The sequence below is a fragment of the Colossoma macropomum genome, unplaced genomic scaffold (genome assembly GCF_904425465.1).
Source record: "Colossoma macropomum unplaced genomic scaffold, Colossoma_macropomum, whole genome shotgun sequence".
Lineage (NCBI taxonomy): Eukaryota > Metazoa > Chordata > Actinopteri > Characiformes > Serrasalmidae > Colossoma > Colossoma macropomum.
This window is the reverse complement of record NW_023494803.1, coordinates 8,461,692-8,478,867: the sequence shown is the minus strand read 5'-3', so window position 1 is coordinate 8,478,867 and position 17,176 is coordinate 8,461,692. Positions and strand designations below refer to the sequence as shown.

Sequence of the window (17,176 nt, the reverse complement as noted above, 5' to 3'; positions counted from 1 at the left end):
GCTTTACCGAAGAGTCAGTGTGGAATTTCTGCTGGGATGTGTTATAGCAGATCTAAATTTAAACAACTTTAGGTTAATTGGTCGGCTTGTTAGGTACATTAGCTTATAGTGGAAAATTAAAGAAGCTGAAGCTGAACTGGCTGATGTAATTTGGTGTAAATTAGATTCACTTTAATGGATTTGATGGGAATATTACATACTGGTTTGCAGAGCAAAGCTTCATTAACCACTTGTATTGTGGTTATGTGAGCCTATTGTCTACTGTCTGGATATTTTGGTGTGATGTATTGTTGTCCTGTGAGTTTCAGAGGGAGAGTTAATGAGAGAGAATGACAGAGAATGAAACAGAGAGAGAAACAAATGTTATTCCCATTGCGGTTGGACATGTACATGTTCAAAACCCACAAGAAGAATGATTGTGAGAATGAGGAGAAGTGTCAGGGTTGCAGCGCATTCTCAGCTGAATGAAATACTGACTCAAGAACATTTTAAGTGCTGCTTATAAAGAGGCAGTTATGAGCAATAGAAGCAGTAGAAAAGCCTTTGTGTCTGAAAGTGTTTGCCATTGTGGGTCACATCATATCTTTCCTAATAGAACTAATTGATGTTTCAAAACAAGTAACCGATGCTTCAGCCCAGAATTAGCGTAGCATAGGAAAGTTGCCAGTCTTACAGCAAATCCAAAAATGAACAAAATATGTGAATCTTATGTGGGTCTCTTTATCAGTACTGTTCAGATGTGGGAGAGTTCATTTGTATAAGCAGTCACTATTGGAGGAATGTCTACACAAAAGACAGCAGAGAGAGAGAGAGGTGTTATAAACGCCTCATTGAGTGTAGTATTGCAGTATTATAACACAGTATAAAGTATATTCTTACAGTATAGTATTATACCAGTATAACATAACTGATTTAGTATAATACAGTTTTGTGTCAACAGTATAACATACTGTGTACTGTTACAGTTCACTCGTAAAAAGATCTTCAAGGGTTCTTTAGTAAAGAAAATGGTTCTGTATAGAAGCATGAACACACAAAGAATGCTTGCATGAGGGGTTCTCTGCATCATGCAAGCATTCTTCAGATTGATGAAAAATGTGCTGTAGATGGTTCTATATAGAAGCTATTTAAAAAGGGTTCTATATAGCACCAAAAAGGGTTCTGCTGTTGTGGTAATGTCAAGCTTGCAACAATAGAAGAACCCTTTTTGGTGCTAAATAGAACCACTTTTTGATGATTTGATGCCAACAACACGTTTCAAAAAAGTTGAGACAGGAGCAACAAAAGGCTGGTAAAGTTGTGTAATGCTAAAAAAACACCTGGTGGTTAATTGGCAACAGGTCAGTAATGTGACTGGTTATAAAAAGCATCCCAGAGAGGCTGAGTCTTTCAGAAGTAAAGATGAGGGGGGTTCAGCACTCTGTGAAAGACCGCACGATCAAATAGTGCAACAATTGAAGAATAATGTTTCTCAACATAAAATAGCAAAGACCACTCAGCTTGTTATCAGCGCACAGTTCAAAAGCCAGTTTTCATGATGGTATAGGGGTGCATTAGTGCACATGGCATGGGTGACGTGCACATCTGTGAAGGCACCATTAATGCTGAATGATACAGGTTTTGGCAACATATGCTACCATCCAGATGACGTCTTTGTCAAGGAAGGCCTTGATTATTTCAGCAAGACAATGTCAAACCACATTCTGCATGTATTACAACAGCATTGCTCTGTATTAAAAGGGTCCGGGTGCTAAAGTGACCTGCCTGCAGTCCAGACCTGTCACCAAATGAAAAATACAATAAAGGAGACTCTGAACTGTTGAGCAGCTGAAATCCTGTATCAAACAAGAATGGAAAACATTTCACTTTCAAAACTACAGCAGTGTCTCCTCAGTTCCCAAACGCTTACAGAGTGTTGTTAAAAGAAGAGGTGATGAAACACAGTGGTAAACAGGCCCCCATCCCAACTTTTTTGAAATGTGTTGTTGGCATCGAATTCAAAATGGGCAAATATTTTTCAAAAAACAATAAAATTTCTCAGTTTCAACATTTCAAACTGCTGTCTTTGTAGTATTTTCCTTTAAAAATATGGTTAACATGATTTGCACATCATTGCATTCTATTTTTATTTACATTCTGCACAGCGTCCCAACTTTTTTGGAAATAGGGTTATATAACACATCCCTGCTGTAGTGTGATGCAGTAATATAGCAGTACCTATAAGATACTATTGGGGAAGTATAATGCTGTTTTAGTATAAGTGGTTGCAAAGGGGGTGCTGGCGAGGGGAGGGGCTGTACAAATACAAGCACAAGAGTAGGAGAGAAAGAGAGATGCATGTGAGTGTGTGTATGACCACAGATACGCATTTACTCTCTGCTTGATGTCACTCAGATACTGTTCTTTGGAGAGGATTCAGAATCCACTGAGTCAGTGATTGGAAGAGGAGATTCAAAACGCGAGTCACAGAAAGACAGGATGATTCAGAGGTTCCGCGGGACAGAGCGACTCAGTGGAACAGAATGCGTGCGGGACGCCCTGTGAAGGGGAGAGCAGAGAGGATCATCAGAAATGAAGCATGACCAATTCTGCCGTGGTCCAGACGGAATGAGTGAAGCTGCAGGATCCAGAAGGGCTGATGGGTATTTAGAGGAAAGAGCCTCTCTGTGGGGTGTTTAGAGGAAAGACTCGGGGGTATTCCTCAGAAAGAGTCTGGGATACCTGGAGGATTGTTCTGGGGGATATTTGTAGGAAAGGGTCTGGAATGCCTAGAAGATCTACCTGGGGGGTATTTTTTTGGAAAGACTGTGGTATTTAGAGGAAAGAATCTGGGGAGCATTGAGAGAAGGCACTGTGGTGTTTGAGGAAAGAGAGGGGCATTTAGAGGAAAGACTCTGGGGCATTTAGAGTAAAGACTCTGGGGCATTTAAAGGAAAGACTCTGGGGCATTTAGAGTAAAGACTGGGGCATTTAAAGGAAAGAGTGGGGCATTTAGAGGAAAGAATCTGGGGCATTTAGAGGAAAGAATCTGGGGTAGTTTGAAAAAAGACTAGTGTAGAAAGTGTGGCGTTTAGAAGAAGGCATCTGGGATATTTAGAGGGTCTCTGCAGTATTGTGAGTAAAGAGTCAGGGGGTCTTTTATGATGAATGTCTATGGGGTTTTTACAAGATAAATAGGTTCAGGTTTGAGGAGAACACTATACTGTCATTAATTTGGACTTGAGAGTGATTATCAGCTGTTAACTCTGTCTCTTGGGTATTTAGAGGGGAAGGTCTGTCTCTGAGGGGTATTTAAGGGAGAAGGTCTATATCTGTGGGATATTTAGAGGATAATTTCTACCTCTGAGGGGTATTTAGAGGAGATCTTTCTCTGTGGGGTATTTAGATGAGAAGGTCTATCTCTGTGGGTATTTAGAAAAGAGTCTTCAGGAGACATGTAGAAGACTATGTGTCTTAGAGAGTAATTAGAGTCTCCACATCTCCGGAGCACATCTGCTTCTCCTGCCTTCTCCTCCTGCATGGACCGACTCTGACCTGACCACTGTGCCCTGACCTTTGAGCGACCTCTGCTGGGATATACGCTACCAAGAGCCAAGGCAGAACCATGCACTGCTGTAACTACAGGTACAGTGCATCATTGAAGCAATGTATGCTGCATCATGATATTGGTCTGATGGAATTTACATCATGTCATTTAAATTGTTCAGTGTTGTAAAATTGCCCCGCAGAGTTAAAAGTACAACTGATCTAGTCCTGATTCTGGGGGCACATATACTCCCCATACGTACCACTTAAACCATGTGTACGCCTGGATAGCGTAAGATGATAATGGTGTTCTTCTTCTTTTTCTTCTTCTTCATAATAATAACAATAATAATAAAAACACATATACAGAACTTTACTGTAGGGCATGCCTCCTACATAAGCCCTTCATGAGAGCTGACCAAACAGAAACATGCACAAATACTGTTATTTCTCATGATGATTGCATTAACCAGTTGTGATGTCAAGTTGACAGATCATCTTTGTCAGGTGATGTTGGTTCTTATATCAGGTCCTTAAGACACTTTCTAAGGTGTATTGACATAAAACGTTTTGTTACACTGTTTATTATTGCTAGAAATTTGCAATATTTAACAGTATTTTTTTACAATAAAATCTTGTATTCATTAGTTTATTGTGAAAGTAACTTATCTCAATATATGTTCTGTAATAACAGCAAATTACTGGGTTGCTGCATTATACAGCACAGTATTATGGAATATGATCATTAAAAAAGGGGTAAACATTTTAATGAAAACATTTTACAGGGTTTATTTTTGTTTTGTTTTGCTTTGTTTTGTTTTGTTTAAATGCTGGAAAAATGGTAATTTGACAAAAAAATGTTTATTGATATTGCGAAAATAACTTTTTGATAATGTCTATGCAAATTACAAGCTTGAAAATAACATTTTAAAATACATATGTGAGATATTCTGTGCAAAATAAGTCCAAAACGAATGTGCAAATGTACAGTAAATTACTGGGTACTGAGCTGTGTTACTTTTACAGGTATTCTGTAAAAATACAGAAGATTACTTCTTATACTGTAAGTGCACAGCAGAATAATGGCTACATCACAGTAATCTTACGGTCCAGGTCACTAAAGTCACAGTATACAGTTATTTTGCTGTTATTTACTGCTAATATGGTTCAGTAAATTACTGTTAAAGGAATGCAATAGTGGAATGTAATGTACTGTAATTTTTACAGCATTTTTTTTACAATGCAACTGACTCTGTAGCTCAGTGTATGTCACAGAGACATAATGCTGAGATATAGCTTGCACAGTCAGGTTGGTTGAACCAAGCTGGTATTTTCTGTAGGTAAAGTTTCATTTGACCCTTTATAAGATGTTTATGGATGAGTTACATATTTTCTTTGACCTTTAGGTAAAGTAATTTGCTGTTAGGTATAACATTTGCAGTGAACTCTCCTAGTAGAGCTAGGCCTTCAGTTTGGGCCATAAATGTCAAAACTCAGTCAAAACAGTGAGATAAACCCCACCTCAATGATGATGCTAACTTCTACTAGCATCCCTATGAGACTGAACTAGTCTGTTAGCGCTAATTCGCATTTCCACTTTCTGATGAGGCTGAAGTTAGCTTCTTATTCTAATTTTCCGTTCCATCTTTAACAGTGCAGCAGTTACATTCCGGTGCATTTAGGCACTAAAATGTGGCTGCTGCAGCAATTAAGGCAGGATGGAAAATTCGAAAAGGCCATTCTAGGTTAAACAGACATTTGAAGCTCCTAAAAGACATTCCATGTTTCACTTGAAGCTTGTGACAGACATATTAGCATATAGCTTATCTTTTAGCAGTTTCACAGTGACTCTTTCAGAGATTGCAGAGTTTTCCGTTTCTAACAATGCACTCATTAGGCTGCTGCTCTTATTCACAGTCACTGATGTATCTAGAACTTCCATAAGGCCTAGGATGAGTTTTTTTTCTCACAAAATTGGTCCGTAAGTTGTAAATCAAAACATGATTGGTTGAGTCCTCTGTGATGTTGTAATTATGCTGATGGTTAATCTAACCAGGTTTTCTCTTTAGCTCTTGAAGTCCTAACCCAGGGGTTGGCAACCCAAATGTAAAGAAGAGCCATTTTGTCTTTTCAGCAAAAATCAAACCACAAATCAAGCTGCAACATTTTATGTCCATTTTACCATATTGGCTGTAAATATGTCTCAGTATGAGCTTATGTGTTAGTATAGACTACAAAATATAATAGAAACAAAAACAGACTTACTTTGCTCTGCTTTAAGAGTTTGTTGTAAAATGTCTCTCAGCGTTTGATTTTTTTACGAGGCTGAAGTCAGCTTTGCCAGCTTCTTGTTCAAACTTTCCCGTTCCACCTTGTGGTGGGGAAAATTTGAACGAGAATCCGACTTCAGCTTCGTGACTTTTTAGTGTTTAACAGTTTCTCGCTGCAGATTAAACGTATCAGGAAACCAGCTGGAGTGATTAATAATGCAAAGAAGTCCATTTGTCTCCAAATTATCAATGTCCGTCTTAAATTTTTCTCTTTGCCTTTTCATTAACCACTAGCTAGACGGGACTGTTGTCTGTGTTGCTATGGTGACCAGCAGTCTGTGCGCCCACCTTCATTGTTAAAGTGTGAATTAGCAGTTCTACATTGACTCCAGCATGTAGGACCATATATTGTTAAAACTGTGTTGAATGATCAGCAGAGCTTTATTTTACTGCAAAGGAGAATTATTTTATTTTTATCTAAAAATCTAATTTTGCCGGAGCCACTTTGCCAACCCCTGTCCTAACCAATAGGAGAGCTTGTTTAGCTAAATCTACCTAGATATTGTGGAGAAAAACAGTTTCTAAGTTTTCCTCAGCAAAGTGTCATTTTACCCAAAAAAGTGTCATGTCAGAAACATCAGTGTCAACTTGATAGAAAAGTTGGCAGAAGCAGCCTTTCTGACAAATGACTATTGTAATAAGCCTTTATAAAATGTTTATGTATGTTATATATGTATGTCATGACAGGCTTATGAACATGGCCCTACAGTAAAGTGCTACAACAGAGAATGTCATTTGCACTGACTGCAGGAAGAAAGCACATTAGCGAGAGAAGACGGATCCAGCTATAAATCAGTTCAAAGTAATTGACCCTCATATCTGGTTTTGGATAAGAGGATTTGGTCTCCGACAAAAATCACTGTAAGGGATTTCCCCTCTTTAGCAGGGAATTCAATCATGTTATTAATACCCCAATATTAGTAAGCAGCAAAATATGCCTTAATTTGGAAGACTGTGTGGGTGTGTGACTCCAAGCATAATCTGACTGGTTATTAGTGAGTAATATGAATTCATTTGAGGGCTCTACGTGTGTGGGTTGTAGTGAATTAGACTGAAAGGGTGATTTGACTGAAGTTATTAAACATATTCGGTCATGGATGAGGCCGATGTCTGCCCACAGTCCTGGCCACAGCTATGCACTGTAACCTGAGTTTTTCCTATTTTCCTACACATTTTTTCAAACCACCAACATCTGACATGCTTCAGGATGCTTTCTTTATTCAGTCGCACGCACTGAATTTTTATCGGGCTGGTTTGTGGGGAGTTCCACCTTGGCACTGGCACCAGCCGCTTGGAACGGCCTCGCTCCAACACTGAGCTGGAAGCTCTGAAAGTAAACAGGCATTGGCTGTTAACTCTGTACCTCTGTCTGACCTCAAAACAATCAATTCAGTTACAATTCAATACATTATGAAATCTTACGTTGTAATCATAAAATTACACAGTTATACCACTAGAGCAGGGGTCTCCAATCCTAGTCCTGGAGAACTACCTTCCTGCAGAGTTTAGTCCTATCCTGTATCCAGTAAGATACCCCGTCCCTTACTGAACTTTAATACAGCCAATCCAGCCAATCGGGGACCTGGGAAGAGGTTAGCTGGAACAGGGGTGGGCAACTGTGGTTAGAGCTAGGCTCTGCAGGAAGGTAGCTCTCCTGGACCAGGGTTGGAGACCACTGCCCTAGAGATCTTTGTTTATTTAATCTGGGATTGACAGTATTGTTGTTTGTGTGGACAGAGTTGTCGGACAGTGACTGAACATGACTCTAAATCAACAAATGAGTTTAGAGTATTGAACTCTGTCATCTGTTACTTTGGACTTGAACACACTGGCCATCAACTCCATATCCAGGTTTGATTTACCGAAAGGCTGAAGATATTCAATCTTTGCCTGCTTAATGTATCCATTAACTTGTTGTTAAGAAGGAACACTGAGAGGAACCAAGACTCATGCTCTTAGGGACTTTTTCCAGGACTCATGCTTTTAGGGAAGTTTTCCTTGGTTTCCCTCAGAGGTTCTTCCTCATGCTTTAGGGAGTTTCTTCTTTTGCCTCTTGGTTTCTCTGTGTGGTTCTCCTTCATTGTCTTAGGGAATTTTTCCATTTGAGTCTTGGTTCCCTCATGCTCTTAGGGAGTTTCTCCTTTGGAGTCTTGGCTTCTCTCAATGGTTCTTCTTCATGCTCTTAGAGAGTTTTTCGTTTTTCCTGATGGTTCATGGTTCCTCTTAGTTGTTCTTCCTCAATACTCCTAGGGAGATTTTCCATTTGAGTCTTGGTTTCTCTCCATGATTTATCCTCATGCTCTTAGGGAGTTTCTCCTTTTGAGTTTTGGTTCATCTCAGTGGTTCTCCTTCATTCTCTTAGGGAGTTTATCTACTTATTCAGTAAAGCTTATTGTGGTGCTGCACCAGCATTTCTGGAACGCTGAAGGGTTAACTAAGTTTCATAGTAGTTTCACAGGAGCTGAATAATCCATAAAAGCTACCGAACAATAAATCTAAAGATTAATAACTAAAAAATAAGCCTGCATTTTATCCCCTTAAATGGCCAGGGCCTTCTGTAAGATGTCATAAGCCTGGGATTTTAAGCAGTTTTGAATTGAACTGGTATTTGTTGTGAAGCACTGAAATGCATCTGCCTAATGAATTAAGTTGATTCACATTGAGACGGAGTCCTATTTGTGTGCATTTTCCAAAATAATGGGAATTCTCAGGCCTGATTGCATATCGTTTAAAAGATTTTATAAACAGTTGTGAATAAGAGCGTCTATGAAATGATTACATGTAACTGTAAATATCATTAGTGCTGTTATTCTAGATGAAAAGATCTGAAAAGACCCATAACGCTATTTGTGAGTTGGGATTTTCTCCCCAGGCGTCTGCTATCTTTTATCATTCCATACTGCACTTTTTTACTCTGTGTTTAGACATACCATCAAATCTGATTTTCTTCTTTGGCAAACTTATACGTTCCTAAATGAGGTGATGACAAAAGGCCCCCTGACTTCTCTCTCTCTCTCTCTCTCTCTCTTAAAGCTCAGTGTATATGCACTGCAGATGTGGTATAGGGAAAGTGTCCAAATGGCTCTCAGCACCTGTATACACTCCTCTGTAAGGCGCTGGAGATTAAGGTACCCGTGTAGGCATCAGCTGGGACTCCAGCCCTAATCGGAGGTAATTACAAGGTGGAAGGATTTAGTCAAGCTGTTGTTGATGTTTGGGGACTTTTTCTCGTTTGCTGCCGGTTTGTTATTTTTCTGCATGTTTCAGTGAGTATGTGTACATACTTGCTGGGAAGTGCTCATAATGGTGGATTTATAAAGCGTGTTATTTGTGGTACTTCAGGTACTCGTCACACTTCAAAGAATGTCTGTCCGTCCGGCGCGACCGCCGGTCCGTCCCATTTGTCAGCGTTTGTTTGTCTATGTGCGTGAAAACAGGAAAGAAAGCCTGAACATGTCGTGCGCGAGGGCCCACTTTATATGCCTTGATCTGCAGCGTCAACAGACTTCTGTCGCTAATCAGTGCTCGGAAGTGGTAACTCATGCTGGTATCAGCTCTCTTGGACCGTTCCTCAGAGATGTGGGCTGTGGATGTGCGAGACATGTTGGTATTTGTGGTTTGGATGCTTTCAGAGAACTGGTGATGAATAGGCCGTGTGTGCGCTTGATACCGCATTGCTCATCGAACTTGATTCGATCACTCGGTTCTTCATCAAGCCTTTTTGCTTTCGTCCCAGTAGACCTATTCATGCTCCACTCACAAATTCTTTCTTAGAAATGGTTGCTAGGCTGGCAAGACTTTGGCAAAAATTCCATTGGACTTAATGAGAATATCACACAGTCAGTGATATTTAATTTCCGTGTGTGTGAAAGTTCACTGTACCGATAGATCGGGAGCAGTTTTTTTGTTAAATTGCCAAAACTTGCAACCTGTCTAGTATCGATAGCGACACAACTTTAGTAGCATGACATTTTAAACTGGGAACTCTAAGGTGCAGCACGATTTCTCATTAGATTGAATGTCATATGTTCTGTTAAGCTTATCCAACCTCACACTTGCTACAGAAAACATTTTAGGGTCCTTTCACACCTGCCTTATTTGGTGCAGACCTTTCAGACTTTTCTTTAGTTCAGTTCGATTTGACATGATTGAACACTTCACTCAGATTCCAAACAGTGGAACTGTGGTTCTACCAGAAAGACGCGAGAGACGAGCGTGAAGGAAGAAAAACTTTATTCTCGATAGGATTTAACAATTTAAGTTAAAGTTATATTCTTTGGTGTGGGCCCCTTCGTCATTCTTGGAACATCTGGAACCTCGCAAATCCTGCCGTATAGGGATTGCAGGGGTGGCGCCTACCCCCTGGGCAACCAGGCAGGGACAAAACTGGTGGAGGGGTGGAGGAAGGATTGAAATGACGAAATGTCGGCATCTGAAAGCAGCAAAGCAGACTTGTAAATCGAGTCATTTTAAAGACAGGTGGAAGCTGGTAATTGGTCAGAGTTTTGAGTGATGTAGCATTAGAGTCTCCCTGGTAGAACTTGCAGTAAAGCTTTTTATTATGAGTTGCACCAAATGAGAAAATGCACCACCAGAACATGCTTTTCTCAGTGCATTTCAGTGGTGTATTGTCTGCATGCCTACTTGTTTTAATATTTGACTCCTAACCAGCACTCATGTTGCTCTTGCAGTAAAAGCTGCTGCTAATAACAGCAGATGAGCAATAGAAGAAAGTATTTTTAATAGGTTGGGCCAGGCATGGGAGACTTGATTGGTTAAATTCAAACTGATGCCTAAGAACCAGTTGAATATGAACAGTAAGGTAAAGATAGGTTTATTTTTGTTTCTCTGGCTGCCGTACGTGTAGACATTCAGTAAGGCCCACAGGCCAGATCAGACCCGCGACAAAATCCTAAGTAAAATACTAAACATATTTTCATTTTCTATTAATATTAGCCCTGTCACAATGTGCTGCACTACAGTTCCCAGCATGCACTGCAACGTAATGTGCGCTCTGACTCTCTTCCCCCAACAACAGTCTATGGGACAGTGGTTACACCTCAGTTCTACACTATTCCACATCAGTCATATCACCAAACACACTAACTGCATTTCAGCTGCACTTCAACCAATTTACTATATCATATACATTACATACATACATTATATACAATATACACTTAACGTCAGCTCAGCAGCTCAGAAATTGAGCACAAGTCTTAATGAACTTGCAGCAAAGAAAGGATGCCAGGTGTCTCGTTCAAACAAATATGTAGGTGTGAAAGACTGAGCTCCTGGGGGCATTTAAATTTACAGTATTTCAAGTATTCATGTAATATTTCAAGGAAAAGAGATGAAAGAAGTGAGCAAAATTTCCATGATATGGCCTCTTCAAGAAAACAAGGATCGTTTGTGTTACATTGCGTTAACTCACTATTTAAAGTTCAGTAAAATGAACCGCCGGGCTACTTACATTCTTCAGCTAGAACTCCAGATCAGTTATTACAGAGCAGATTTGTGAGTTCTGAGAGTTGCCGTGCTTTGGGTTTAGCTGAATTACCAGTTTTTAAAGTACCCACTTGCAACGCTGTGGAACTGATAACCGGCACGCGTAAACTAATCAAATCATAAGAGCCCCCTGGGGTCAGCGTGTGGTTCCAGCGTGTGAGGGGTTGAATCAGCAGAGTGCTGAAACTCCCCACATCCGGCTCTAATAACCTTCATATGGCGCTCTCTCTCAGACTGTTTACACGGCCGTGGCGTATCTCGGCGCTGGTGTAAGCAAAGCCCTAATTATTTTTCCCTGCCGCACCGCAGACAGAAAAGGCCGCTTCCTGCCGGGCTCACGGCTCCGCCGCCGCTCCGCTTTGAAGGGCGGCCATGTTTATTTGCGCGGGGGGACTCTGGGGCTGCTGGGAGAGTAAACAGCGGCCAGGGCTGCTGGAGATGGTCCTGGACGGAGACGCAGCTCTTTTTTTTGCCACTGGTGTCTGAGGCACTTCTGCGCTTGTTCTCTGAAAGTAAAAATGCTAACATTGTCAATGAAAGATTCAGGATAAGCATGATTGATGGAACGGAAGCGAGATGCTGACTGTCAAGGTTAGACATGTTTAGGGAAGGAGTTTGAAGTTGGGGGTGCTGAGATTATGTAACATACCTGTGACGGGAACAGTGCTAATTTTTATGATAATGTAACAGATCGTAAAATGATGTATACAGCACACACATGTAACTCACACATTCAACCACAGATACACCGATCCACTCTATGCTGTCTTGTTCTGAATGAACTTCATGTGAACGAGCTGAGCACCAACCAATCAGGTTGTTGATATGTGGCACAGTAACCCCTCAGTCACATGGTGAGATTTAACACTGGAATGCACCCGAGCAAAACCAGCACAGACCAGCATGCCTGGCCACCAGCAGAATGAGCATATGTTGTGTGTGGATGCTGGCATTCTGGTCAACAAGCATGACCACACTGGGTGACCAGCAAAACCAGAACCAAACCAGCATAAATCAGCTTAGGCCAGTTTAGATCAGCATGGATTTTTTTTTTTCAGCAGGCGGGAAATATGACAGTTCATCATGATGTTATTATTACACCAAGAATAAGAGAATTGAGCAATATTAGGGTGTTTAGAACTGACCGATAACTCTACATAGACTTTCCCTCTTTGCACCGCAACCTGCATGTGTTTGAGCAGTAACCCCCCAAAGCGTCCGACAGAAGGCTTTCTGCATTGAAAATGCAGCTATAATGTAAACACAGCTACTTTTATATAATAATAATTATTATTAATATTATTATTATTATCAGTTGTGATCCTAAAATCTTAAATCTTCTTGTGTCCATGGATATGTTTACATTTTTTAGGTGAGATATTCCTTTGGATCAGGGCCACATCTAACAATCAGGGACGGGTTTCCCAAAAGCATCTTAGCACAAAGAAGATTCTTAAGTGGTAGAGCGAGCATCACACTGAACACTCACTCTACCAGTCAAAGGTGCAGTGTGTAAGATAGACAGTCATCTATTGGCAGGAACGGAAAATAGTATACAAAACCATGTTTTCATTAGTGGTTCATTAGTGTATAATAACTAGTGACTCACTAAGAAACAATTCAAAATTACTTATTTAAAATCAACTGGGCACACAAATGTTCTTCAATAAACTATTGTCCCAGTACTGCAAAATATACAGTACACCAAGCTTCACATTTGACAAATTCCCTGAGAATTTCTTTTTGGACAAATATTCATACAAATACTTTATTAACCATTACTATTATTACCATTTGTAACCATCTCTATCCCAAAATCAGTTCAATTCCCAACTTCAGGTTGATGTTTCACAACAAATTGCATGCATTTCAATGCATTTTTACACTTGTAATAAAGAATGAAATTAAGATTAATGGAAAGGTTCAGCAGAAAATTTACACAGCTTACCCCAGTCAGGTTTCCAAATTGTGACTTCTTCTTTAGTTTAGCACAGGAGATGTGAGGCTAAAATTGCTAACAAACCTTAGAAGTCAATAATCACCCAAATGTAATCCATTAATACATCTTTCAAACATCTCTGAACATTGTTAATCCTGAATTTTTAAAATGAAGATGTTTTAAATATAGAAGCAACAGATACAGAAAAATTCTCGAATGTCTATATGTCTGCATGACGCGTGTGCACATGAGGGGGAGTCGGATTCTACAGGGATTCAGAATTCAGAATATCTAAAACAGCTGCCCACCCCATTCAGCTACACAGAGAGGTTTTGTTCTTTCAAAGCTCACAGGAATTCATGCTGTGCTCTAAACCACAGCGACAAGTCTAAGCTAGATGCAGTTTGTGCAAGTTGAGAGCATTTACAGAAAAGATTTAGGTGACTGTTGACTTTACAAATGTCATATTTCTGTCTCTCCTGCTCTTTAGGATGTTCTGGAAATTGGCCTTGCCAGCCATTCTGGCTTGGACACTCTGTGCATCCACAGAAACCAAGAAGCCACGCCCACGAGGCTCTATCCCCTCCCCTTACAAGCTGAAAGGCAACGAGCTGTCGTCCTCGCCTTCTATCCCGCTGTCGTCGTTGTCGCAGCAGCCGCTGGCGCGACGGCAGAAAGGTAAGCAGGAGGTGCTGTCATCGAGTCGAGAGGCGCTGGTGGTGACTGAGAGGAAGTACCTGAAGAGTGACTGGTGCAAGACGCAGCCGCTCCGACAGACGGTCAGCCTAGATGGCTGTCTGAGCAGGACCGTCGTTAACCGATTCTGCTACGGCCAGTGTAACTCGTTTTACATCCCCCGGCACCTCACGTCCCGCTCCCGCTCTCCGGCGCACCGTAGCCGGAAAACGGATGACCGTGACAACTCTTTCCAGTCATGCGCCTTCTGCCGGCCGCATCGGATCACCACGGTAACGGTGCGCCTCCACTGCCCCAGGCTACAGCCACCATACCGGCACCGGAAGGTGCAGCGGGTGAAGCAGTGCAGGTGCGTGTCTGTCAGTGTCAATGATGCCTACTGACCAAGGGTCATGTGACCATGGGCAGAGACGGCTGGAGTTGCTCACTTTTGGACTAATTTCAACACAACATGACTGTGCACTGCACAACAAGGTCGAAAGTACTTGTCAGAGTGCCATCAAGTACTGAGATGAAATGTCATCTTTAGCTGAAAACTGGACAAAAGAAGAGTGGACAACCTGGGAATATTTAAAGTTTGACCTCTTTATATGTGAAAGTCTGTAAGCACCTCGTGTTGTGGACTGTTTGGGCTGAATGCTGAGCCGCCTTCCACAAGGAAATCTATGAGTTATTCATCTAGGGCCACACCAGCCTCAGTGAACTTGGACCAAAGTTATAGCTTGGTTGCCTAAACAAAAGGACTTGTGAGACGTATTTGGAGGTCACAGTTTGGCAAAATCCAGAGGCCAGAAGAGAGGAGACTAGATCCTACCCACTCTAGCATTGGCGTCTTGAATTGATGCAACATATATGAGTCTTTGGGGCCTCATTGCCAACATTGGATATGAGAAGACTGGACGTGTGTACCAGACTAGCCCCACTATTACAGTGATCTATAGACATCTATAATAAATGACAACATTTGTTAGAAAAATAGCAATAAAGATACATGGTACAGATTTTTATGGTATCTACTTTTTTAAAATGTATGAATGCAAAATACAAATAAATATGATTTTTATGTAATAAATATATTAATTTTACCTTAAGCTAAAGTGTTTCAACATATGTTTCTGAAAACTAACAACTTCAAAAAATAAATGTTTTCTGAAAAAAAATTTCCTTTAAGTTCCTTTAAAATTGCACAGGAAGCCTGGAACACAGCACTGAACTGGTTAACATCCACCTGTACTGCTAAATCATATCTCACTCAGTCTTATATTGACTCTGTATCACTGCACTCTGACACTGTTTCATTATTTAACATGATGCACCGGTACAGTCTGCCTAAAAGTGTTTGTGGATGCCAGTGGAAGCTCATCCCATAGAACCCTACAGAAGCTTATCCCATAGAACCCTATTAAACACACCCCATGAAACCTTTCTAAAGCTTGGCCCATAGAACCCTACTGAAGCTCTTCCCATAGAACCCTACTGATGCTCATCTCATAGAACCCTACTCAAGCTCAGCCCATAGAGTCCCTGCTAAAGCATGTCCCACAGATCCATACTAAAGCTCATCACATAGAACCCTAGTGAAGCTCATCCCATAGAACCCTACTGAAGCTCATCCTATAGAACAATACTAAAGCTTTGTCCCTACAGAACCATTCTGAAGCTCACCTCATGCAGAACACTATTGAAGCTCACCTCATAGAACCCTACTGAACCTCATCCCATAGGACCCTACTGAAGCTAATCCTACAGAACCCTACTGAAGCTCGTCCCTTAGAACCTTATTGAAGCTTGTCCCATAGAACCCTACTGAAGCTCATCCTACAGAACCCTACTGAAGCTCGTCCCATAGAACCCTACTGAAGCTTGTCCCATAGAACCCTACTGAAGCTCGTCCCATAGAACCCTACTGAAGCTTGTCCCCTAGAACCCTACTGAAGCTCGTCCCATAGAACGCTACTGAAGCTCATCCTACAGAACCCTACTGAAGCCCGTCCTACTTCGAAGCCACGAACCCATGACCCGTCCCATAGAACCCTTCTGAAGCTCATCCTACAGAACCCTACTGAAGCTCGTCCCCTAGAACCCTAGTGAAGCTCATCCTACAAAACGCTACTGAAGCTCGTCCCATAGCACCCTACTGAAGCTCATTTCATAGAACCCTAATGAGGCTCATCCTATAGAACTCTGCTTTATGGTGGTCAAATCTCAAGGCAAAAAACCTGATTAAATGAGTAAAAATTTTTTTACTCACTTTTACTCATTTAATGACTCATTTAATGGTGCAGAGTTGATAATATTTAAATCTACATTTTATTTTATAAGTTATTACTGAATATCAAGTAATATCGTCTTAATATGGGTTCTAAACTGTTTTGAACTGTAGTTCAAATATTTAAATATATACAATATTTTTCTTTTTTTTTTTCATTAAATTTTTCCAACTGTGCTTCCACTCTGTCAGCTGCCACTGATGCTGTAATGGATACAAATGAACAAACTCACATATGTGTGAACTTTCACAATGCAGAGGAATAACACACAAACAGAAGTATGGCTAATTTAATAACCTTTAACTGTTTACTTTAAAAATAAAGAACGTTTTTAATGTAAGTTTTTTTAATTGAAAAAATACCATTGTACACAATTTCATGACATCAAGAAGTCTGACAATCTTTTACAGTTAATGGAAAACTAAGCTTAACAGTTTCCTTGCTGATAAAATAATTTCTCATCATATTAAACTCAATAAAAAGACAGAGACACAAACCGACGAGCATGAAATATCACCACGTTACATGATGTCCTGCAGTACAAGGGAGTAGTATGTATTGAGATACAGTCTTTCTCTCACTAAGGGATGTATTCAGACTGCTCCTTGCAAAAACTAGCAAACGTAAGTTTTGAAAGAAACGTTTTGTTACAGAGTGTCAAACACTAACCGTATGTACACTACGGTTCAAACAGTTTACAATTACGCACCATGTTAACAATGTTTGTTCATTTCTATACAGGGCTAAACGCACTCTGTCGCAGGGGGTGCTGGAGCCTATCCCAGCACTTGCTGGACGGAAGCCAGGAAACACCTTGGACAGGTTATAGGGCTGAATGATTTGGGCAAAATATCTAATTGCAATGTTTCTGGCCAATATTGCAATTCCGATTTAAATTGTCATTTTTC

At 40.7% G+C, this 17,176-nt stretch overlaps 1 protein-coding gene across 1 annotated transcript; it reads left to right on the top strand.

Annotated features, from left to right (window-relative positions):
- The first annotated feature begins 2,357 nt into the window (after window positions 1–2,357).
- grem2a (gremlin 2, DAN family BMP antagonist a) lies at window positions 2,358–15,983 on the top strand. Its single transcript, XM_036593834.1, has 2 exons — window positions 2,358–3,624; window positions 13,793–15,983. The coding sequence occupies exons 1-2, from the start codon at window positions 3,605–3,607 to the stop codon at window positions 14,379–14,381; spliced, it is 609 nt and encodes a 202-aa protein (XP_036449727.1). The 5' UTR covers window positions 2,358–3,604; the 3' UTR covers window positions 14,382–15,983.
- The last annotated feature ends 1,193 nt before the right edge of the window (window positions 15,984–17,176 follow it).

Bases quoted from the DNA above. Each gene is read 5' to 3' on its own strand.
- grem2a (XM_036593834.1), top strand. From the start codon at position 3,605: ATGCACTGCTGTAACTACAG. The intron at 3,625-13,792 runs GTACAGTGCATC...CCTGCTCTTTAG, and splicing joins ATGCACTGCTGTAACTACAG to GATGTTCTGGAAATTGGCCT.